The 26,069-nt window shown below is 36.6% G+C and overlaps 1 protein-coding gene across 8 annotated transcripts in view; it reads right to left on the reverse strand.

The window, feature by feature from the left end:
- Positions 1 to 1,331: 1,331 nt before the first annotated feature.
- Positions 1,332 to 26,069, reverse strand: part of ESRRG (estrogen related receptor gamma) — a 431,490-nt gene continuing 406,752 nt past the window's right edge. For 5 of the 8 annotated variants that reach the window (XM_087933460.1, XM_087933501.1, XM_087933488.1 and 2 more), the window contains 2 exons: positions 14,015 to 14,284; positions 4,691 to 5,233 (listed from right to left, as the gene is read on the reverse strand). In XM_087933460.1, the coding sequence (XP_087789586.1) occupies positions 4,989 to 5,233; positions 14,015 to 14,284 (515 nt within the window). In that variant the 3' untranslated portion in view covers positions 4,691 to 4,988. Of the gene's footprint in view, positions 5,234 to 14,014; positions 14,285 to 26,069 lie in introns of all 8 variants that reach the window. The other 3 variants (XM_026695751.2, XM_087933451.1, XM_026695753.2) reach the window with 2 other exon arrangements.

Genomic DNA, 26,069 nt, shown 5'->3' on the forward strand with positions numbered 1-26,069 from the left:
AAAAAAGCAAGATAGAAATACATTAAAATACCTTCTTGGCTCAACAATTATTTATTAAGTTAGAGGGATATTAAAGGAAATACAAGATGCCATGAAAGTGGTTTAATATGGTCAACCTTGGAAAAAAATGATATAAAATTGGTCATTAAAATTGGAAAAGTGCCAGCAACTGTGAATGTATGCTGTTTCATTTAATTTAGCAGCACCTGGAAATTAAAAGTGATATTTTTTCTCTAGATAAAATTTATTTCAAAATACAAAACTACATGGATTTTATTATGCTATCTCTTTGATTTATATATTGATAATTTAACTCAGTTTTGTTTCACAATTATTTTATACTGCATAGATAATAATTGTGTTTTGTCTTGAAGACAAATGCAGCACTGAATTTGAATAGAGGGCTGTAGTAGCTTCTTATCAGTACAGTTACATGAAAGATGTAATTTTCTTATTTACCAGTTAATAATGCCAAACTTAATATTATATCCACATAAATCCAACTACTGCTAAAGATGAAACACAGCAGCAACTTTCCTGCTTTATTATATAAGGGAGAATTATATATAATATACAATTTAAATGAATATATCGATATCATGAGCTAATTTATGATTGGTAACAATTCTCAATAGTGTAAGAGACACAGGGAGAGGTGATTGTCCTTAGGAACATACTAAGTGTTTAGAAAATACATGTCATTGAAAATGACAAAGTTGTTGAATAAAGGCAGCGGTGCTATATTAGCAGAACAGGGCTCAAACCTTTAAAATTGTATGATGATTCCAGAACTTTTCAGAAGCAGATTATGACTCTGTTGAAAAAATTACAACCTTTCTGATCAAGTATGCCATTTTCTATCCTGATACTTTTAATTTTAAACTCTTCTTCTGATCCTGGAGAAGTGCTAGTGATGATTAATAGTTGCCTATATTAGCTATCTTCAAACTCTAAGCAGTCTTACAATACCTTTATGAGTGGAATGAATTCAGCTGTTGATGAAATTGTAGATGGTAATAGAATCTTAAAATTGTGAAAAGTTTAACTTCTATGCTAGAAAGATATTGATTTTCAGTAATGTGGTTTAAATGTGGAGATGTTTTAAGATTAAGCAAGTGCTTGTCAGAATGAATTTTGTGCTAGTTTGAATATTTAAGTTCATGCAAAATGACTATACCACATCAAAATTCATTTTGGCAAGTCTTTAAACAGCATAGGGCTACATTAACTTAGGGGTGTACAGTTTACCACTTTTCTAAAGGTGGGGCTTACTGATTTAATTTCTTCATATAAAAAAAATCAAAAGAAAACAAAATCCACAACACAAAAAATTAAAAGCAATTAAAAGTGGAAGCTTGTTTAATATTGCTCTACCATCATCCTGAAAGGCATAATAATTTGAGTTACACATCTGAACTGATTGGAGTTACAGAACCATTATCTCCTTTTTTGCATTTAACAATATATACAATATAAAATAAATACATTTACACAAATGGACATTGTTTGGAGCACACATTATGATACACATCACAAAAATATACAGTTGATTGCTTTACAGATGTGAAGCCCATCTACAGCTTTAAACATGATTTTTTTTTTCATTTGTGTTTTTACTACTGGTTATTATGCAACTCCTGGATTATAATAAATAGCTTAGTTCGGTTTTCCCCTTCTTTTTGAGATCTTTGCACAATAAGACTGCCATAAAGTGTTTTCCTAGGCAGGTAAACAGAGACGTTTAAATAATTAAAATACAATTACTAACACCCATTTTCTCTTCTATAAGAAAAATAGCAGTTTTACTTTTTTTTTTAAATATTTTTTATGTTAGCATTTAAATGCAAAATAGTGGAATAAATACAACAATCTGATTTGATTGAATCAAATGTGCAACTTCCAGGAGTCACACAATCATATTGCTTTAAATAAGAGAGAAAGAAAAAGAAAACAGTAGCCCAGGCTACAATCCATCTGGAATGTCTGCTGCACATTGAATTGAATGGACAAACTGGATGAGAGCTGCCACCGCACCCTTTCATTTCAATTGCTTGTGCAGGAGAAATGCTCTATGGATGTTATGCCCTGAAATGAAACATGTTATACTAAAACATACACCTCTTGAAATTCTTCCCCAGTTCTTCACTTTGAATAAGTGGTTGTGGATGTTTATTTCAGCAAAGTTTAAGAAGAACATTATTTTAATGCCTGTGCAGTGTATCTATGTTTCAGTTAACATTTGTACAGCCACGACATATTTGTTCATTGCAGCTCTAAAAATTATTGGGAAAAAAAATCAAATTAAAAATTACACTGTGTTCCTTTAATGTATTTCATTTCCTCTTAAGTCTTGGTAGATTTGTCCTTCTTTCTGAATACGATAAGGGGTTATTAACCCTACAACCCAAGTTCCTCAGTGTGATCCAGTGAAAACAATATTTATATTAGATATTTATATATACATATATAATGTAGGTAACACTTGCAACTTAAACCCTGCACAAATTTTCTGGAAAATAATTATCTTCAACTCTTACATATATATATAAATAATTTTATAGAATCACGTTTTTTCTTGCCCCCCCACACACCCAGGAGTTGTATGGTTTTACCATATTTCAAAAGGGAATTCCAATTTCCAAACTCCTATCACACCGTGAATTTCAAGATATTTGGCCAACTGAATGAACTGCTAATGACAATTTATCTAGGATCACATAACAGTCACTTCTCTACTGAGAAAAACACAATCTACAAGAAAATTCCCATATAGCTAATGAAAGATACACAGTTTTTCTAGCACAAGGTTGCTGCAGTGTTAACTGCAGTATTTTGTTTAAAGCACACAAGTAGCGATACTTTTGGAAACATGTCTGCGTTAAAAAAAAAAAGACTCAGCAACGACACAGAGCAAGTTAATAACTTGGGAGAGATGAAAGCTATATTTACAGCATTTAAAAATTAGACTTACCTATAATTTTGCAATATTCAAAGTTTATTTCTAAGCTATACATATTCTATATTAAACTGTTACAGAAATTATCCCTTGTTTTGAAAATATTTCAATGTGACATTTGTCCGTAATGAGTACTTGGTTGGATTTTGTTTTTCAGTTTCTTAATTATTACTATGAAGAACTTTAGTTACCAGAAGGAATAGAATATACTACTGTAGTCTCCTGAGGAAATTTACATCCAATATTGTCTCTAATTCTACCCTGTGTCTATAAGCACACGCCACAAGAATCCAAACACCACAAGAACAAGACAACAGTCCTTGAATGCAACTTAAAAAGTTCCAAAAAGCACAGCAAACATGAAACATTGAGAAGCTGAACTACTTTTCTTTTGTTGGTTAGGAATACAATTTAATTACATTTGTGTACATAGAATAGGTTGTTCATATAGCACAGAGAGCAGCTACTAACACTGGTGCATTGGCATAGCATTGGAAGGAGATTCCTGTTCCCAGGTTTTTTTAGTGACTGTACTTTGGGTGGGTGGGTGGGCATCTAATTAATTTAAATATTAGATTATACCTCTTAGCAGTCTTGAAATTGACCAGCTTTCATGTCCTGACAATAATGGCTGAAAAAGTAGGTATACCAGTTAGGCTGTCTGTTTTAAAAATGGCATTTCTACAGTTATATAAAATATAAAGTTTTATAAATTGATAAATAATGTGTACAAGTGCTAAGTCCTAGAGGTTGATCAGAGGCTAACTACTCTGATTTTTTTTCCCTTATTGCTAGACGGAGTAGGGTGGACTTTATGCAGAAGTCCCAGTTTTGTAAATGATAGGCCACCTTATAGAGTAACATAGAATCTCATGGCATAATTATGCTTGGCCATACAGAAGCACTTACTAACTCCTTTTTTAAATTCCTATTTGACATGACATATATAAACTATTTGGAAATGTAGGTGTAATCTGATTTGTTGGTTTCACTTGGTTACATAGAAACTGGAGGTCATGCAAAGAAATGGGATGTCCTAGACCAAACTGGCACACAACATAAATTGCATCCGTGATAATATGCACCTTCCCTTCAACTATTGCTTGATTAAGATAAATCCCCACATTAAGAAATGGCTGAAACGCGGTAAAGCTGGTAGAAAAAAAATATTCCATTAGTAAGAAGAACTAAAACATTTTTTTTTAAAAAAAATCTTCCTGCAGGATTTATTTGTCCTTAATTAAATGTTCATAATTGTTCACGCCAGCACACAAAAAAGCAGTATTTATCTTTCTTTTCTTTAGTATTGCATGAATGAATAAAGCTCAAACTATTCCCTGAAAAAGTTATATTGTAGCTAACCTAAGAAATAGCTGGAAGACTTGAAAAAACAATGAAGGAATCAAATGGCTGTAACTGATCAAGATGGAAATGCAATGATAAGGAAGAGCCAAAATGTTGCCGTAGAAGTTGTCTAATTAGCGGCTGCTCTTGTGAAACATAATACTGCATTCAGTCAGTTCACTGTGTTGTACTGTACTGTTAGTTATGATGCTTCGCTTTTGATTCCTCTGTCATTGGGGTATGGTGATTCCCAAGAAGTCCACTGGCATATATCATATATATACCATATATACCATACACACACACACATATATATATACATATACATATACATGTATATGTGTGTGTGTGTGTGTGTGTGTGTGTGTGTGTATATATATATATATATATATATATATATATATATATATATATATATACATATATATTTCAGCAGCAAAAGGGGAAAAATTACAAATAAATGAAAACTAATAACATTAAAACAATAGAGAAATGAAGGAGAACCTCATCAAATAAGACCAAGACTAAAAAGAGATGCTGCTACTCATTCTTGCTGCTTAATGATCAGTGCAGTCAGTTTCATTGCCTTAAAGTAACGCTAAAGGTTCTTTGCCACAGTTTTCCCATTCGGTTGTCCCTCTGGTTATGGTTTCAGCATACCCAACTGAAAGGACCCAAAATGTTGAGGTCAGACCTTGGCCTCCAGCATTTCCAAAAATAGTTTGTGCATGGGGACTTTGCCTTCCAATTTAATATTGTAGAAATGCTGCACAGCCTTGGTGGAGGTTTGCCTAAGTAACGGCAGAGTCATCAGCATTTTGCCGGCCCGACGTGGATCTTCCATGTGCTGTCCGGCTTCATAATCCTGCAGTGCCTCATGTAAGACGTCTTGAAGTTTTTGGACAGCTTCAACATCTTCTATATGCATAGAGTCTACAAAACAAACAAGAGTTATAGCAGGTTATCATGCCAGAAAGAAGGATTACAGTGCCAGAACTCTTTTCTATTACCTGAATTGTATAACCTCACTTTCAAAAAGCTGTAATTTACATGGATTTAACTACCATTTGCTGAGCTCTTTTACATATGCAAATTAAATAAACAACATATTACCATATTCACCTTCTAAGAAAGAAGTTTGGTATAGTTACAATCATATGCTTACTGCTTTATTATATATATCTTGTTTATTTAACTTAAGATATAACTTTGAAATCTGCAGGGATAGTTTTAAAAAAGTATTTCAGAGAAATGCAGAAGGCTCAGAACAGTAGAACGGTTTTTCACAAGTATATTTCCAAGAAATTATAACTACAGTTCTCATGTTGGCTGGGAATTCTAGGAGTTGCAATCCATCATGCCTGGAGAGTCTATTGTCTAGGGAATATTATATGAAAGCTTGCCTTCAGAAGTGGTGGGTGCTGCATCACTGATGGCTTTTGAAAAGAGACTGGACAACCATTTTTCTGAAATAATATAGTATCTCTTGCTCAAGCAGGGGATTGGGCTAGAAGGTCTCAGAGGTCCTTTCCAACTCCATCATTCTATGTTCTATCATCTAACTCTTTGGGCATAGGAACCTGCAAGCAAGTGGTCTTAAAAATATCTATGGAACTTTGAACTAAAACCCATATCCCTTGTGGCCATATTGGAGGTTCTATTAAAAATTATATAATCAAAATTACTTCATTAGAGCTTTCTAACAGAATTAAGAAATTAAAAATTAAATGGGTTGCACATAATAGTGTCTTATGGGGATTCTGTGCATTTAATAATTAATCTGTAACCATTACTTTTAAAATTTAAAAAGGTATTTAACAATTTAATGTTAAAAGTTCTGACCCAGAACAGGAAAGACTACAATTAGGATAAGCCTTGTTATATATTAGAAACTCCTGGAAAGGAGGGAATAAATCACTATTTCTTACAACAGAGAGAATGCTATTTAACTTCTTCATAAATGATCTTGAGTTAGAAGGTCAATGGTGAAGTAGCTAAGTTTGCTGATGGCACCAAAATACTCAGGATGGATTAGAAATCAGAAAAGCTCACACAAAGTAATATCTAAACTTGGTGAATAGGCAGCAAAATGGCAATTAACTTTCAACCTAAGGGTAAAATGATGGCCACTGAGATTAAATAAAAAGACTAGGAAAAACTGACACAGTAGGATTTCAGATTGCCACATATCAATTTTCACCTAATGTGGATAATTAATAAATATGTTTGACCTGGAGGTGGAAAAGGTAGGATGAAAGTTTATTGAATTTGCAGATGAATTTGATAGCTTGAATAACATCCCACTTCTAATTCTATGAATCTCTAAGAACTTCATGCAATAAGTAATTAATTCATGGAATTTGCTGCTAGATGTGATTATGGGATTAAAACTGATTCAGTGACCAAGTCATAATAACCATACAGAATCTTTGCAGTATATCAAGTTGTTACAGAATATCAGTTTTTGGATACAACCAAGACAGTGAAATAACAGCTGGCTATGCTGAAAAATATAATGTAAAACAGTGGTCCCCAACCTTTTTTGTACCAGGGACCAGTTTCACACAGAAACACTTTTTCAAGGACCAGCGGGGGCACTTTTTCAAGGAGCGGGGGAGGAGTCCAAGTTTGGTGGTTTGCTTGCAGACGTTTCATTACCTGACTAGATAACATCTGATGTTGTTACCTAGTTGGGTAATAAAACGTCTGCCAGCAAACCACCAAGTTCAGGGAGCGCCAATGCCTCCTCATTGCAACCCTGAGCAACAGATATTCTCTTCTATTGGGACATTTAAAATGGAGGGTTTCAGCTGCAGATTCAAGAAGTGCGCTGGGCTGAGGAGCGCCTTCAAAACTGAGCGCTGGGCGGCAGCGGCCCGCGGTTGTCTCCGTGGCTCAGGAAAAGTCCCTGCAGGATGGCTGAGAAGTCCCGCCTCTCAGCCCTGCCTCCCTCAGCCTCATCCCTCAGGTGTCTCCCTCCCTCCCTGCCTCAGCCTTATCCCTCAGGTGTCTGCCAAGTTCCTCTCTCAGTCGCTCTCTCGCTCCTCCACCAGCCCAGGAAGAAACTGCTTCAAAGAAGCTGGCAGGGTGGCTTTTCCTGTTGGTGCAGCTCCTCCGAAGCGCCCATTCACCCCCACCCCACCGCCCGCAGTTCAATCCAATGCTCCGTTCTGCCTGCCTGCCTTCGTTTCTGGTTGTTTCAGAGCAGCTTCGGCTGAGTAAGAGGCAAATAGTTATTATTCTCAGCCAAAGCTACTCCAAAACAACCAGAAACGAAGGCAGGCAGGCAGAACGGAGCACTGGATTGAACTGTGGGCGGCGGGGTGGGGGTGAACGGGCACTTCGGAGGAGCTGTGCCAACAGGAAAAGCCACCCTGCTGGCTTCTTTGAAGCAGTTTCTTCCTGGGCTGGTGGAGGAGCGAGAGTGACTGAGAGAGGAATGAGGCGGGAGGAAACCGAAGCCGCTGAACCGGAGAGCAGGACAGGCTTTGGTTGCTTCCTCCCTCCCCTTCTTTCATTTGTGTCCTGATTCCAGCAGCATTCACCGAAGGGGAAGAAAGCCGCTATTTTTATTTTATTTTTATTTTCTTTGCGGCCTGGTACAAAATATTCCACGGACCGGTACTGGTCCGCGGCCCGGTGGTTGGGGACCCCTGATGTAAAAGACTCTTTTACAAGAGACATCAAATGTGATAAGGCATTTTTTTCCAAGTAGTTTATTTTACTGGCTGTGTGTTATGATAAGAATAGTTCAAAAATAGCCATGTGGTGTGGCGGTTAAGGTACTCTGTCCATCTGCAGGACCCATTTATTTGGCATCATCATCCAGTCCACTTCAGCCTTTAGAGCGCCTCAGAAATTTAAGGATTTTATGAAACTCCTTACATTCCACACAGAATATGTATGAAAGATCTGCCATATTCACCACTAGAGATGTCCCAAATATTTAAATTTTAAGCCATTCTGTGGGATGAGAATCCAGAAAATACTTCCTGAGTGGAATATATAGAATAGAAGATTCTATGGAGAGGACAATCAGCAACATGTCCGGGACTTAAACCATTTATACCTTTATCAGTCCACTTTATTAGCATCACTTTAAATTGGGCCCAGAAATGAATAACTAGCACAGGTACTGAAGCACTGTTGTAAATCCTTCTAAAATGGCTGTCCTATATCAGGAAGCAAGCAAGCTGACACATTCTGTAGTAGGTGAAGTTTTTGAGTCATCTTTAAATGCAGCCGCAAGTAGAACACATTGCAATAATCTAGTTTGGAGCTAATGAGGACAAAAGTTACAGCCGTGGTCCTTTGCACCAAAAATAGCCAAAACAGGTCAAAGGCTCCTATAATACCAGGAGAAGCCATGTATCCTGCTGAAACCCCAGACTGTGGGCCTGTTCCTTCATGGAAAGTTTAACCTCATTAGAGCTAATACTGGTGTCAGTGTTCCAGAAAACCTCCATTCCAATCAGTAACTCCAAGACAAGCATAATCTCAAAAGTACGTTTATTAGAATAACACCTGGCACATCTGTGGAATCTTGAAACTAAAAATTTTCTGGACTTCCTACAATGTCCCAAACTACAATCCATTTCCTTTTTGCCATCATCACATCACCTGGACCAATCATGATCCATCCAAGAGTAAGATCCTTTTTCCTTCCTGCACCACACTTAACCTTGAACTAACAAAATAATTTTATTTTGTCTACTTAGAACTATTCAATTGAAATCACCCACTTTCTCAGGCTATGTGGCAGCATGGAATATGGCTTCCAAAGCTGTCAACTGGTATTAACAATCAATTTAAAAACAAACAAACAACCAAAAACAAAGAAACAAAAAACCCTATACATTTGGCTTCCTGGAATTCAGTATAAATTGGTTTTGTCCCATCCAATCTCTTATAATCTCCAAACACCAGGTAAGAGTAACTGAAGCATTTTCAGTACATTTATAGGTACAACTGGGCATGGTATCTTTTCATGATCTGTTGGATGATCTCTGTGAGTAGTTTCATGATCTTTCCCAATGATTTAGATGCTAAAGGACATGGGAGGGTGGGTGGGGAGAGATTGTGTTCTCTGACACCACATAGATGGAGTTGCAAAGGACCCGAATGTTTTCCCTCTATGATTACCAAATAAAATCACCTGCTTAAAAATAACAACCCTCCCATCCCTTACAGGTAGTCCTGAAGGATGCCATGGTTGATATTACCTTTAATAGGACTTGGAAGGACGTATTTCTCACAACTAGGTTGCCCTCAAAAATGTTATCCACTATAGAGACCAATCCTGTTTCTATCTATAATCAAGTAATCTGACTAAAATGGGTTGCAATACTTTGTCCAATTCAAGTTTCTATGTAATTGGTATTCCCACTGCCTAAAATCTTTTCAAATAGAAAGACTAAAATTCAGATGGAAATTATTCAATACAGCCAGATCCAAGCTTTCTTAATCTCAGATTAAGTTGGGATTAAGAGTCGCTTTCAGAGGCATTTGAGATTAAATCACAGCTGATTACTCAAACAATTATTTGCATTAGAAAATAGTGTATATATACATATGTGTGAACAGGCTGCATCTCAAGAATCACAGAAAGTTCAGTATAATTGACAATGATCCTTTTCTTGGCTGCTTATTCTGAATGGAATGATCTATCCTGTTCTATTCTAATGACATCTTATAAGCAAACACAGAGGCAAGGACGAGCAAAAGATTGTGGTCACATCACAGTCACAGTAGCAGTTCAGTGTAAAAACTAAAGAGAAAAAGCAGGAACTGGAGACAGTGTAAATACTGCAAATAAAAACAGGGCAATGAAATTAAGCAACAGTAGCAGACTGTGAGGAACTATCATGTCAAAGATCTAAGAGTTTAGACATGAAGAAGTTTATACAAGAGTTGGGCAATTAGGAAACGTTAGGGTTATTATAGTTGCAGCTCAGCATTGGTCTGTCCCAACTAAAGACAAGCAATGATGGATTTACAAGAGCAGCATACATTATATTATACTGGCCAGTATTGTTAATAATTGGACTCACTGGAGAAGAGCCTAATGCTGGGAGCGAATGAGGGCAAAAGAAGAAGGGGATGACAGAGAATGAGGTAGCTGGATAGAGTCACTGAAGCAGTCGACATGTGCTTAAATGGATTCCAGGGGATGGTAGAGGACAAGAAGGCCCGAAGGAACGTTGTCCATGGGGTCACGATGGGTTGGACACGACTTCACAACAACAACAACAACAACAACAACAACAACAACAACAACAATATTGTTAATAACCCTCACTATGGTCCATCAAAATTATCCTTTGAACTGTGTCTCAGACTGCTGCTACATACATATAAGGAAAGCTCTAAAGTGGTCATTGAATAGTTTATTCACATAAGAGTCATAAACAAAACTTGTTACTTGTTAGAGATGGGTAAAACCAATGCAACTGATTGTTAAAAAGTCCCCAGTGTGTCTATGCTTGTAGTAATATGGGGGGAAGCACTTTTCTAGAGCTTGAATCAAAGCAACCTAAATCTAGAGAGAGGTAGCTTGTTTAGATCAGGGGTCCCCAATCCCAAGTCCGTGGCCTGGTACCATGCTGTAGCCAGTTTGGAACCGGGCCATAGAAACATGTTCATGACCTCCATTTGTGCAAGTGGCATGCATGCATGTGTTGCCACTTACATAAAACTATTCCTCCCCCGCCCTGCCGGCAGGTTTGGCAAGCCAGAAAGTTTGGGACCACTGGCTTAGATTTTCTTAGTCCAGTGCCACTAGCTAGCCTCTTCAATGTTTGCCTGTATTATAACTGTTCACTCCATCTCCATATCCCCTCTTCTGCAGATATTGAGTCTTTAAATTATTTTCCCACCTCCTTACTCCAGGTAAACTTACAGCATTCCAAGATGTTGCTTTCATAAAAACCCAAAGCCTCTCCTTTTTAATGTTCCAGTAAGGAGCAGCATTTTAAAGGGTTCAGTCAGTAGGGAAAGATACTACAGATTAGGTGAGCAGAAAGAGTTAGAAATTCCGTGGCAGTTCAGCTGATTGGGACACAAAGTCTTTTAAAAAGCCTCTAGCCTAAAAGTACAAATGTCTGCTTCTTGATGAAATAATTAAAAGCAAACAAACCTGTGAACCTACAGTCTTCCATTTGGCACTTCCCAATCAATACTTGGGAACACTTAGTAAAAGCACTGCGACAGAGAGAACACCTTTTCTTACACAGCAGAGTTCACCTGCCTGAAGTAATTGCTCCATACATGCTTTAGAAAATATTCAGAGATATCCCACCCCCCTCCACTCTCTCTTTCTGTGAGCAAGCAGAGCACTCACTGATGCATTGGGACTTCTTTTTCCATTTAGCATTTTAAGTACCTAATTAGAAACCTGACATATGAACCAAAGAACACACCAAGTTGTTTTAGGTTATACAAAACCATCAATTATGATTATTACCAATGATATATTAAGAGTATCAGGTGATGGTTTTTGCTAATGTCTTCCCTTTTATCAAAATAAGATTAGTTGGAGATGGTATGAGATAGAATGTTTATTTCTGAGTCTCAGAAACATAATAGGAATTCCTTTTTGGGGAGAAAACATGAAAGAGCAGCAAGATTTTGGTTTTTTCCTGAATCCAGGACTTTCAATATTCTGTTCACTGCAACTTATTTCTTGGATACCCTAGATTTCCTCTCAATTCCATAATTGAAAATCTGGGTTCAGGATAAGGGAAACCATTAGAATAACAGCTGCACCTCTTTATATTCTGAATCAGAGCTAAATTCTGTCTTTTCAGATATCCCTTAGTTCTTTTTTCAATCTTTTTATTTCAAGTTCCTATGAATTGGGGCTCTAATACTGGTGATGTTTGTTCACTTTATCTTGTTTTATCTGTTTACGCATGGTACAATACAGAGGAAGGGGAGGCAGGAAGGTTACTGTTAAATCAGTTCACTGATTTAGAGCACAAAAGAGCATTAATTATTATTGAATCAAGCCAGATGTTTATGCAAAGCTGATGATTTTAGTGAATGTCATTTTAAATCTCTGCAGGTCAGAGTAAAATACTCTCTCAGTCATTTCCAAATGTGCAAAGGTTTGCTGTCATTCAAAATGCTTTTAAAATGTGTATTTTTATACAAACTGTGCATGGTTTCTGACTTATCTATTTTATCAGTAAAAATAAGGAATTATGACAATTATATGAACATCTCATCATGATTTATAACTTTAATTTGGAGAAGGCTTATCCAAATAAGATGAGAATCTGAGATGACCACTAGAATGTGTATTATGGCAACAGCTGCTGACACCTAGGGCAATTGATTAAGGCATTTATATTTCTTATGGATATTTTTTATTCTTCATTTTTGTTTGTTTTTCAATTAAAACACTAATTAAAATGCAAAATGCTAGGTCCCATTCTGAAGACAAATCAGAAAGTACAACTTCATTGTTGAAAACAATTTTCCTCCTATCAATCTGAAGATTCATGTGTCAATATTGTAGATGAACTGTTAATTACAAAATCAATTAAAAAATTATTTCTAAAAACAGTCACGCATCCTGGCTCTCGTGGGGACAATTTGGGCAGAAGGCCTCATCTCACTAGGACCGCACCGAATCACAAGTCGTCATCCACAAGTAAGCAAAAGCAATCTGGTTTTTCATTTTTCAGCCCGGCTGAGCCCAGCCTGAGATTGATCGTCACATATGGCCCCAGAAAACAAACTGTCAATACGTTGAAAGCTGCAGAATTTGAACAAATAGCCATCCGCCCATTCAAGCCACTCATTGCATCCCATTTAACAGATTTTATTGACAGTTTCCTTCTTGTAATTAAAGGGAAAACTACTGGCCAGCAACCAAGATAAAGTTCAAAGATAGGGTCAAAACAAAAGCAGATGGAGGGGCACGGTGTGACTGTCAATGGTACATAGCATCAGAGCATGTTATCGACACACAGGTATCTAATGATCGGCACATCATTACAGAGGGATCTATCATGAACTTTATGCAAATGCTAAGAGGGACTTAAGACCACAATAAAATGTTAGAGAGGCACAAAGGAAAAAACAACAAAGAACAAACGATTTTTCACTTATCAAACACTGGCTCACGGCTTCAGCACTTTTGAGTTCAAATGCAGAGAAGAATCCTTTCTTGAATTCTTAGCCCCCTTCTGCACAAGTTACATTAGGCATTTAACCAACTAGCATAAAACAGTCAAATCTATATAGTTTCTACAAGGTTAAAAAAAATGACTTGCTCTCTTTCCTAATGAAACCAGAGTTCACCTTCGGTATTGAGTTCATGGCATTTAGTAGCTAGATTGAAGTAGATCCTATATTGCATTTAGTCATGGGCCCTTCCATTCTATTGGGCTTTAGCAGACTGATTAGACTTATCTGGATTATGAAATGGATTTAAACAGAATGACATTTATGTTTATTGAAAAGCATCTTTGCTGTTAATACTGCCTGAATTTTATGGCATCTTTTAACCAAATTGGAAACTCAGTATAACAAATATTTATAATCATAAATCCTCCCTTAATTTGAACTACCTTGTTTCTAGCCATTCAGCCCTATTCTGCCATAATATGATTAAGAGTTTCTTATTCTTAGTTGTATTTAGAAACTGTCATGCAGAAGGTATTAAAGGAAGGGGGAAAATGACATGAGCCATCATGCCAATTTGCCAACCTGAATTAGCAAGCGCGATAGCTTTGAGGGTGACAAACTCTTCTTTCTCCAGCTTCATGCTCTTGTATTTTTTTACCAGTTGCAGGATGGCATTGTTGAGGTCAAGAAGGCCTGCTAATTTAGACTGGTCTTCATCCATAATATAGTCTTCAGCATAGACAAGCTCATCCTCAAAGGAAAGTGATCGGTACACTACTCCCAGAATTAAAATCTCCATCCAAGCACTCTGCAGAAGGCTCATCTGGTCAGCAAGCGATAAAGTGGAAAATCCTAAACCGGGAAGGAAAGTACACAGAAACATAATTAAAATTGTACTGGACCTTCATAATTCTGCATTATAACTTTACCCTTGTGCTTGTTTTTATTATGTAAGTCAGCAACGTGTATTTACAGATTCTTCCCTCTCAGATCGCTCCTATCAACAGACATAAAATAGTTAAAACAAAAGCACTTCAGATAAAAGCAATTCAGAATATTTTAGGCTTGTTGTAATTTTAAGCCTGTTGTATTTTATACAGTATTTAAGAATGCATTTCCTCAAATAAATTATCGAGACATGTTACCCACATTCAGTAGCATCTAATGTGGCCTATATCAAATCTGGAAACAATAATTGCCATGGCTGTAAGCAAAAGAATAAAAGGTATGACAGCGCCTGTAATCTTATCTACACTGTTACTTACCACAGAATTAGCCTCACTGAATTCAGTTACTTCTGCATAGGCTTCATACCATATTTTAAAGATTTCAAGGTCTCCTTTAAAGGCAAAGTGTGTTTTTAAACAAAAATGGGAAAATCATTTTAAAGGAGAGGTAATTTGATACCTTAATAGAATTAAGTGATGATCACAACAACCAAGCAAAGTGCTTTTTGAACTTCAACCTCAGTAAGACCTATCCTTTCCAGAAAAGACGCTAATTACTTCTATAATAGCTTCTCCCTCCACCACACTGCTCAAATAACAGAATTAAAGTGCCAAGTGAATAGTAATCACACCATCACTTTGAAAGAGAAAGAGAGAGAGAGAGAGAGAGAGAGAAAATATATAATAACGCTTCTTAATGAATTTAGGTTTTTGCTTTTGTTTCACTATCTTTCCTTTCCTTTTTAATAGGATCACTAAGGGCAAAGCTCTATAGCCATACCTTTTCAGACACCTATTTACGGTAGCTGTTAATTTATTATCTCTGCCTCACAAAGCTCCTATCACAGGAGGTCCCAGTGAAGGAGAGATTTCCTGGCCTATCCATGAAATATCGTACTTTGCCAGTTGGCACCTGCAACCACCCAGGAGTTAATAAAATCATCAAAAGGGATTAGTCAAGCTTTTCTTAAGGGGGTGGGGTGGGACTTAAGACACGTCTAAAGCTCTCTGTGTGCGACTTATGGAACTGCTGACATGCGCATTGACAGGGATCTCACAGAAAGAACAGGCCTTGGTTGTTGCTGCTCATTTATCTTAAAACACACATAATTTTGCCAAAACACTGTGGTGAAAACAAGAGGTACAAGAATTAGACATCAATTTAGATTCAGCCTGCTGCAAAACTTAGAACCAAATGCCTTCCAATTAAAAGAAATCAAAAGTCTCTCCAGGCCAGGAGACATGCTTTAAAAGTGAGGGACTTTATTGAAACACCGCCTCCATTCCTTTTCATTATTTCTTATTTCTTATTTACATTTCCCATACTGTATTCTGTTCTTTATTTATAAGAGGGCACGTGTCATGTCCCCAAAAGGAGATCAACCACATCAAAGCCAAGCTCTTTGAAAAATGACAAGGGGCTAGCCCCACGCTTCTTATGGGAAATGGAAGGAAATGAAACAGAAATAATAATTTGAAAGGGTCTTAAAATGGAAGGCCTATTTGCAATTAGCTCCAGCCTCTCTCTCAAGAAGCAGATGGACAGAGAACGTTGCCTGCAGCAGTGTCCTGTGTGACAGGCCCATTCTCCCTCCCAGACACTGCTGTTAGTAAATAGATTTACACATTCTCCAATCTCCACACATCTTTCTGCCGAATAATTAAAAGCAGGGATGATTAGTTTATTGAGTGGAAGGAGGAACTTTTTTATTGAGGTCCGTCCATGATTTTTATCAGGGCCAGCACTTTTACGGTTGTCATGAGGGTGCAGGCATCCAATTTTTCTTATCTGCCTGATTAATACAAACGCTGTTTCAGGACGCATTAATTAACAGATACAAATCTACGTTCTCATGGAAGGATCAATAAAGAGAAGAAAAGAGGCATCAATGTGAATTTAGTGCTGATGATGGAGAAGGCACTCTATTGACATATACGTGCATGGAAACTTTAAACTCAGGAGAGTCCTTTGTCCCTACGATTTACAAAGTAACAGTGCTTTTTAACTATAACCATGTTTCACACACTTCAGGGGCATTTAATTAAGCAGATAAATAAATAAAAAAGCTATAAAATCTCTAAAGAGGTTTCAATTTCAATCATTTTCCTTTCTATTCCTTCCAAAGCTTCTCCACTTTCTTGCTTTTTATTTATATGCTAATTTGTGCATTTTACTTTTTTTTTTTAATTTAAATTACAGTGGGCTTTGCTAGCAATTACAGTAGCTAACAGGCATTAAAACATTAAAAAGAACCCTCCAATGCTAACTCCATTTCTTTATGAAGGGATATTTGGTCAGACTTTAAAAAAAAGTGTAAATGGCTTCTCATTTTTTCAGTTTTTCATATTTCTACACAATTCCCCAGGACAGCTTTTTCCTCCTGCAGGAAATACGTTTCCCCTAATTGTGAATAAAACATTTTGTTTATGACAATAGATAATACACAGGTGTGCACACATGTGCAGTTTCTTCCTTTTTCATAAAAGGAAATAAAAGGCAGGAGACAGAATTGTGGAAATGTGGGATTTTTAGGCCATATTCTTTAAGTATGTTTAGTAAAATCATATTTTATTACTAGGCATTCAATATAAACCTTTATTCTTGATGGTGGTGGTAATAGAAGGGAGATTTTTTTAAAATGCCAGAGCTGTTGTAGCTATATTTGTGTTTTAATTAATAAAATGAAACTTAAAACATTTTTTCTGTTGTTTAGAAAAGCAATCAAGAACCACAACAATTTGGTAACATAAACTACTGTTACTGAAAGTAAAAAGGCCTGCAGAATAAACCAAAGTGAGGGTTCATTTAAATATGCTGCACTCTGTGAAAAAATAACCAGCCATTGAAATAAACCACTGTACAATAGGGGGGGAAACCAGACATCCATATTTTCATAAAAAGTGATCTTTTAAAACTGTACATAAAATCTCCAAACGCTATATGAACCCATTTCCCATTCCTACTTAACATTTTCCAGCCACACAGCCCTGAGCTCTTCCCAAATCTAGAAGATAGTGCTTTACTAGTGTTACCCTGAATTTAGAATTTTGTCACACTCGGTCTCTTAATCCCTAGCATTTGACAAGTCATAATTTTAAAATGTTCAACTATATTACGGCTTTAAAAAAATACATTTCAATACACGGGGGAGCATTTCCCTCCCCCCCAGTGCAGACCAATTCCATGCATGCTGCTGACAACTTTGATCCCTCTTCATCTCTCTCTTCATGTCAGTGCCATTTAATGTATCTCAGGCATTTTGCTAGCAGAATGGCTCTGTACCTTGACCTGCAGTTAAATAGCATGTTTATTTGCGAGACAGTGTGCTCCGAGTAAACCAGATGACAGTTTGGAATAACATCATTTGGAAGGATTGAAAAGCTTCTCAAGAATCAGGTAGCCAGAGGTCATAGGCTGGAAGGAAGCATGTGCTGTGCCAACCCCTCCTGCCATCTTCTACTTGAAGCTCATATATTTGATGGTGATGCCATGGGCACTTGTCAAGACAACCCAGCCCTTTTACCCATTCTTTTTCTAGCTTACTTTCTACCCCTTCCTTCCCCCACTCCAAATCCCCCACCATCTCTCTTTTAGTCTGGCAAACTGATGCTCTTTGCAGTCAACTTAGAAAAAAGGCTAAGCATTTGAAAGTGTGAAGGGCAAAAAATATCTGACGGCTAGTCTTCAAAAATACACTTCCATTTCACAAAGCATAAATGTTTGTTTCCCAAGTCCAGTGTTGACAGAAATAGGCTGCAGTGCAGGCATAAGAAGTTAACCCCTACAAGGCATTTTCTTCCATTTTAACGATGCTGAATGCAAACCACTATCATTCCATGAGGTTTCTTGTAAATAGCCATAAAACAAGGGCAATGATTTGTGACTATCTCTCGCCTCTCCCATCTACCTCTCTTCCTCCGTAGATTGCACTGTTGCTATAAATAGAGAGTTTTGAACAAAAAAGGACCTTCCACTTTGTTGGTAATTAGAACATAATGAGTCTCCGTTATCACAAAGTATGCATGGGGGGGGGGAGGCAAGTTAGCAACTTGCCTGATTCTTTCCTTCTGTCTTTATTTCCCTATATTCGTAAAGCATTATAAGAAAATAAAATATACCGGGTAGATGGAAACAAAGCCCTTGATGTTTTTACCATATAAACCCTTCACAATAATCTGTCTAGTGAAATTAATTCTTCAGCTGCTGTGTGTTTGTGTGTCTATATACTACATATTCTTTTAAAACAGACTGTTTTGTCCACTTGCTTTTCATTTGCTTCTTGCATAGCAAGAACTAAGATAACAAGCCTAAATCATTATCATTCCCAAAGACACTCTTCTACAGTCTGTTTAGGATTTTATAGACACTAGAGGCATATTTGTGGTTTATCTACAGTACCCTTAGTATGCCATTTTTTAAAAAAACAATTATACTGTTACAAGAGCACTGGCAAAATATTATGGTATCAACAATTGGAAAGGAATGCCAGTTGCTGTATTCTCTGCCTTTGTCTCTGATCCTTTCCATTTATTTGAATTCTTTTGTTCCATTCTGGAAATAAAATACACTACAAGCATCTAATACCTATTGGTCACAGTCCAAATCCTCAAAGCGTGCAGAGAATTCCTGCTTTTTTATGTGAGAGAAAATGCTCTGCATGAGCACAAATTTGTATTGTGTGCACCACATATTTGTCTATTAACAGAATAGGTCTATGTCAATTATAATGGTAGGTGCCATTTAGATATTTTAAATGATAACTTTAACCAGTTATATTTTGTCTTGTTTTTTTTCCATAGGAAATACAAGGATTAAAAAAAATCATTTAAATAACAAGAGAACAAGTTACTTCAATTCTCTAAATAAAAAAAAATCTAACAGAATCATGCTATCTAGACAGTGTTGTATATTATTTAATTTTCCCAAATGTGTTTAAAAAAGTAGAAGTTTTCTGTCCAGAAGTTTTGCTTTGATACGCTATTGACCTGGAAACAATGCAAAGAGTATCTAAGCGGTAGAAAATCAGGAACCTGGTAAGCACCTTTTATGGCAAACAAATTGTATTAAATGACATAGCTTCTGTGAGCTGTAGCTCACTTCATCAAACGTATAGCCTAGAGGTTCCGTTTCAATTTGGAGCTTTCCTGACCTGTTTCTATCAAACTATAATATTTATAAAAAGAAATGAGATTTTAGATAAAATGATATAGAAGAGACATATGAGATTCATTTATTTATAAATAGATGTTTGAAATTGGGTCACCAATGATTGTCCCAAAAGAAGCTGTTAGAATTGAAAATATTTATGTTATCACTTCTTCTAACTCAGTCACTGAAATAATTATGAAACGATTTGTTCTGAGGAGTTCTGTGATTATGTTTCATGAGCTGCATCAGCTAGCTATGTTATGCCTAGAAATGTATTTATTTTGTGGAAAGTAGCAATGAGTTAATCCTTTATATCCTTGGTTCAGCCACCTTGTATTCAGGAGGGACATCATGAAACTTTATTAACTTTTTAAGTACAAAATTCTAGCTATACAAGAATGGTCCGCTCCTTCAGAGCTCTCAACATTGACAATTTCATCTTCATGTGTCCAAAATGCATATATATACACGCACACATTTCACAAAGTATCAGCCAGCTTTCATACTTACAATAGTATGTGATTTTGTATATGTAACATGGTATAATATTTAATGTAACATGCATAATATTATATACAGCCAGGCACAGAATATTGCTCTATTAACAGATTCTAAAATCTCTTTGTATAGGCAGGATCCATTTATATGTCAATCACTATTTGATAAGTAAAAAACTTATCAAAAACCTACAGACAATTATTATTTAGTAGCTATTTACCTAATAGTCACTTCTGCATTCTGAAAGTATATCAAAATTAATTGAAAGATAAAGGGATAGTTTTCTTCTACAATGTTGTAGTCCAGGGCTCTGGATAGGATTGCACCTATGCAGCCTCTCTTAACTCAACCCTTCTGACTCTCCCAATGGTTCATGGAGCAGTTGTAGGTCTTAAAAGGGGTTAACAGATGCCTAGAGCCCCGCTAAAGGAAAATTAAGGAGGACTCCACCCAGATACAACTTAGAGCCACTATTAAGGTCTATCTTGTGGTGGTAAAGGGAGAAAATAGCATTATTTATCTGCTTTTATTGCATTTACAGAGTGTTGCCTCACAACTCTGTTCTGGGTCACTGGGTCCCTTCTGGGAAAGGAGAGCTTACCTGACCATCTTCGGAGTCACACAGTGGAATCTGCTGAACACCTATTGGACACAGATTTGTTTCCAGCTGGAACCCACACATGGTACAAGTCCATGTGAGAAGCCCATAGAATGGTCTTGCCGTTATCTGGGAACAGTTTGATCCTGTTGAAATGGACAGGGTCCTTGATGCTATCAGTGTGACCATTTGTCAATTAGATCCTTATCCTACTTGGTTGGTAAGAACTTCCAGGATGTTGACTAGCAGGTGGATTCAAACAGTGATAAATTCCTCACCCCGCAGGGGACATTCCTCTGGCCTTTTAAGGAGACCCTGGTTTTGCACCTCTTAAAAAAGCATATCTTGACCCACCTGCATTGACAACTTTCATTAAGTTTTCCATTTCCCATCTTAGGTGTTTGCCTGGCAGCTTCAGAGGGCACTGGATGGAATGGCTTATCTGGACTCCTTTCCAGTCAGGATTCAGGCCGGTTAAGGGATAGAAATGACACTGATCACACTTGTTGAAGATCTTTGGCAAGAGCAGGATATGAATAGTGCAACCATCCTTGCTCTTCTTAATCACCCAGAAGTTTTCAATACCATCCACCACAGTGCCGTTTTGGGTAGGCTACCAGTTTGTTTTCATCCAACAAACCCAGCATTTTAACCACTGAGCCACCAAGCTGTCTTTTGAAGTTGTAGTATGATATACAAAATAAATTCTGTCCTCTACATTTATCTTTCAGGAAGCACATGATAGAATTGTATAAAGCTTCAAAAAATTCTCAAAATGTTTTCATGAAGAATCCATTCAAAGCAAAATCCTTCTACCAAAATCACCATTATGCTGCTTAATTTCAGGGTCTGATCCTTCCAGTTTGTTGCTAGAAGCATCAGAGCAGGCTCATAGTATTTAGACTTCACACTGCAGAATTCTTCTAATTATTACAATTATCAGACAAGGCTGTAAGATGATGAAACATACTTTACCAACAAGAATATTGATCATATTTGTTGTGTCATATCTTTGCCATTATATCACCTCCGAGGTATGATACCACTGTTGAAACACAACCAAAGCCATCAACATGACCAAGAGATTAAATACACTACACTATAACAAATTGAGAGCATAACAAACCAAGATCACTAACACTGTTGCAGAAGATGTTTGCTGGACCTTTGTGATTTCTAGGAAAATCACAGCTTTGGGAGATGAAGAAAGTAGGGATTTGGTTACTGGATCTATTGATTAACGAATGTGTCCTCAGTTCAGAGACATGATCAAACTGTTTGCCTTTGGGACGAGTGGTAAGAACACTCATGGGAAAGGCAGTGACTAGCATTGGTCCAAGTTCATTTGGAAAACTCTGGGCTCTGACAGGACTCAACTGAGCAGTGAAGACAGATTTCCTGAAAGATTTAAAATGTGGAGAACACAAATACAAATACCTGCAAATAGAAATAGAATAACTGTGGCAAAGCAAGCAAAGATGTATCAATAATGATAGACATCTTAGCTGCAATCTCAAAATATCTGGGAGCATCACTTGAACATCATTGGCAATGACAAAATCACCACCAATCAATTGCAAAAAGTTAGCTTTACTCAGAATAGCTTACCTCCTGCAAGTATACCTTTAATACCATCAAACATCAGCCTTGATAAGGATTCCATAGACAAGTAAAAATGTCATATCCAGTTTAAACAACTAATTGACTATGTGAGGAATCATAACAAATAAAAACCATTAGAAGAATTATTTAGATTGGGAAATAATTTATATAAACCTTGATTGTACCAAGGTTACCGTCATCTCAATATAGGTTTATGCAAAGAATTATGAAAAGAATTCGTCCTTTCTTGCACAACTGACCAGCTATTTCACTACTCTTTTAAGATGAAGCTCTCCAAACATGAAGCTCAATTTCTTCAAAATGCTTTGACTTAAATGAGTGATTAATTAGGCATTGCCAACAAAGCTACACACCTATCTACTTAAAAGATCAACAACGCAATATAGTAATGTTAAAAGAGTGAACTTTAGTGTAATATACAGGGTCCCCCCCCCCCATCATTATGGGATGAGATGTTCTAATGATCAAGCCCTAACTACTTCTCAGTAAATAAACAGGGGAGGGGGGATCTCCATGAAAGGGATGGATTTTTATAACAATACAAAGAATTATTCTGTAAAAATGGTGAACTATGCCAGGACCAATTTCAGGCAAAATGGATTATTCCTAGAATTCTCTATTTCAGTTTTAAAGAAAGTTGGATGGTCTTTGTAAAGTTCTAGCAGAACGTGGAGAAATACGATTACCATTACCATCATTTCCTTGTCTATAATACATAAAGGCAGAATGGCTGAGAAATTTGCTTGGTAGTTATGTTCTTAAAACATCCAATAGAAATGTGAACCAGAAGATACCAATATACTGAAATATCACTTTTCCAAAGCTTGTGATTCAAACAAGAATTGAAAAAGTGCAAAATAAATTATTCATTTAAGAAGGTATGTTCTTAAAAAAGATGAATATTAGGGAAAGAAAAATTAGATGATAGGATTTGAATAGCTTTTTAGAACCACACAAGACACCCAGTCATTAACTCTGGAATCAATTGCCTACTGAGCATGTACCAAGTGTAACGTCTGAGCAGATGAAACATAAACACTCTCTCAAATTCAGGTTTTTTTCTGTGATTTCTTGGCACATCCATGTAGGGTTTTTAAAGCAACAAAACAAAAGCAGTTCACCATTGCCTCTTCTGAAAAAGTCCCATCCTCCCGCCAGCTTCTCAGTCTAACTTAGATCCTGGGATTCACTAGTGATCTCCAAGTAGCAACAGCTCAGTCTTAGTTGGTATCTGCCAGACAGCTGACACCTGCCATAGTTTGAACATAGTAATTCTACATTAATTTTAATTGAACCAAGCTTTATTTAAAAGACCAAATCTGATAGATTCCATTTGCAAGTGAGTATAGAATTTGTAGTTCATCATAACATTCAGTGCACATGCTTTCAAATTGGAGATTTGGAAAAAGGCATTTGCTCCTGAGCCTTTTCAAAATCTCTCCATAATCCCAGGTAGTGGAGCATTAGCTGGGCCAAATTATTTTGTGGTTTTAAGTGGAATCTAAAGGACATTTGTCATCTCCTAGGCTTTCTACATAAATAAAGTTAAACTCCTGATTCAGACACTGAATCCTAACCATATATTTATCTGGGGAAAAAGAGGCACCAATTATTTGGGATTATGAATATTAATATTACATGGAGGCTTTTGATCATTTCATTCAGGACATAAATGTTATAGTAAAACCCTTTATCTCAAATATATTTCACACAGAGTTTAAAAGTCCAATTGTGTCATGGTCTATTTTTTATAATCTAAAAACATGGTTTATATCCCTTTTTATTTAAATTGTACCTTTATGGGTCCTTTCATCTTTCTTTATATGTAGGTTCATAGAAAATATAAATGGTTTCTAACAGAGACCAAGAAAACTTCTGACCATAAACACCTTTCCAACAAGCCCCACAGCAAGTGCAATAAAAGAGATGGAGAAACCCAAGGCTTTTATCGCCACACGATTTTCATCTCCCTGAAACAAGAGCAGAGAGCTCGTATGGCAATGAAAATGCATTCGCACCGCACATCCTTCTCATTCCATTAAGAACAATGGATTCTCACTAAGCTAACGTCCACTTGTCAGAAATATCTGCAACAGTGAATTCAGGCAGCAGGACTAAGTAAGGAAGATTCACAGCAATTTAAAAACAGCAAATTAGACATTTACGAACAGGTAAGATGCTTGGCTAGCATGATCTCTCACTCTGGCTGTACAAAAAGGTGTTAATGTAATTTAAATTCCAGTTACATATATTTCAGTGGACACACAAACACAAACCTTCTATTAAGACTTACATAACAAACTTCAGTAAGAACAACTTGGAGAACAATTTGAGTGTTAGGGAGAAAAGGACAAGGAGGTGCCCCAAATATGCAGCATTCAAAGTTCATATCGATATATTAAAAGTTGGATAGGATAGCTTCATGCCTAAGTCCAGCTGCTGAGGTCCTTTGGGTCCTCAAATAGCATAAAAGCAATTTTAAAAAGTCTATTGACATTATTTGCTTTTATAAAGAAGCTGATTAGGAAAGGGGGGAATTACTTCTTCCCCTTCTCTTCAGAAAGGAAGATCTCAGGCTAAATATCCCTGTTGTTCTATTACAATGGTGCCTATAAACTTAAAAGTGCAATAACTCCTAAAATACCACTGTCTTTTTGTAATTTAAACTGGACTATTTTTAATAGTGCCCTGCTAAGTGGAAATTTCCCCTACCCAGTTTGGCTGATTTAGATAGTAGCCAGGGCTGATCCTGATAAATACATCAATGGAGAACTGGGACTGGGAAAATCTGGGTTTGTGGGCTGCAATTGAAAGTTGGAGTAGGGGGACCAATTTTGCTATTGGGTCTGCATGGAGGTATCTATATAAGTCACCATGAATGGAGTATGAGTTAATTCATTTCATTGCAGTATTTTCTAAGTGCTTAAGACTAAAAATTGAACAGTACTTTAACAGAATTATTATCTGAGAATAGATTTGAATTTATTAATCTCTGAGTCAGGAATTCATAGGGAACGCTTGTTGCAAAAATAAGATAGGGTGGTACTATGAGCAATTGGCTTTAGAAGATTCGTGTTATCCTGTCTTCTATTCAGAACAGGGTTCCTTCAAGGGATCTAAGTTTTAATTTTAATAAGATTAAATCCCATTATTTAAAAGAATTAGTCTTCAAAAAAGTAGAAAACAATGTTCAATATAGGTATAGTAGAAGTATACTTATATTAGCTAAGTTGCCAAGAAAAAAAAAGGAAAATGTTTTTGTTTCCAAGAAACAAAAGCAAATGTTAGGATTGGCTGATGAGCATGCTAAACCCATGCTAGGTAAATGGGCCACTTTTCAGGCATGGTCTTTCTCCTGGTCCTCTCTACCTCATTTTCCCTGCTCCATTTGCTGTCTCCTTGGTAGAGGCCCACTGGTGACAGATATCTCCAGTAGAATTCAGAGACAGATACTAGATTGTCTAATTTATTGATTATTTAGTGACACAACATTATCTTGTGATTATGGGTAGAAGATCTGCCTTACGTTTCCATGCAATACATCACAATATCTAGATAGCATTTTTCTGTGGCTGGATTTCTGCTCATTTGTATATATTGGCATAAAACAGATCCTCATATGTTTAAAGACAAACATCCTTACTTATTCTAAATGTTCTGGCCAACTCCCCCACCCCTTCCCTCACTAGATGAAGGAATAGGAAGATGGAAATAAAGAATGGGACCAATTTTCATAAATTTCAACATCACGATTTAAACAACTTCATAGTTTGGAGATGTTAAAAAGCCACCTTACCAATAATCAGTATATGATTTGTGTTC

This window comes from Pseudonaja textilis, chromosome 1 (assembly GCF_049901715.1).
Source record: "Pseudonaja textilis isolate UNSWEBS1 chromosome 1, rPseTex1.2, whole genome shotgun sequence".
NCBI lineage: Eukaryota > Metazoa > Chordata > Lepidosauria > Squamata > Elapidae > Pseudonaja > Pseudonaja textilis.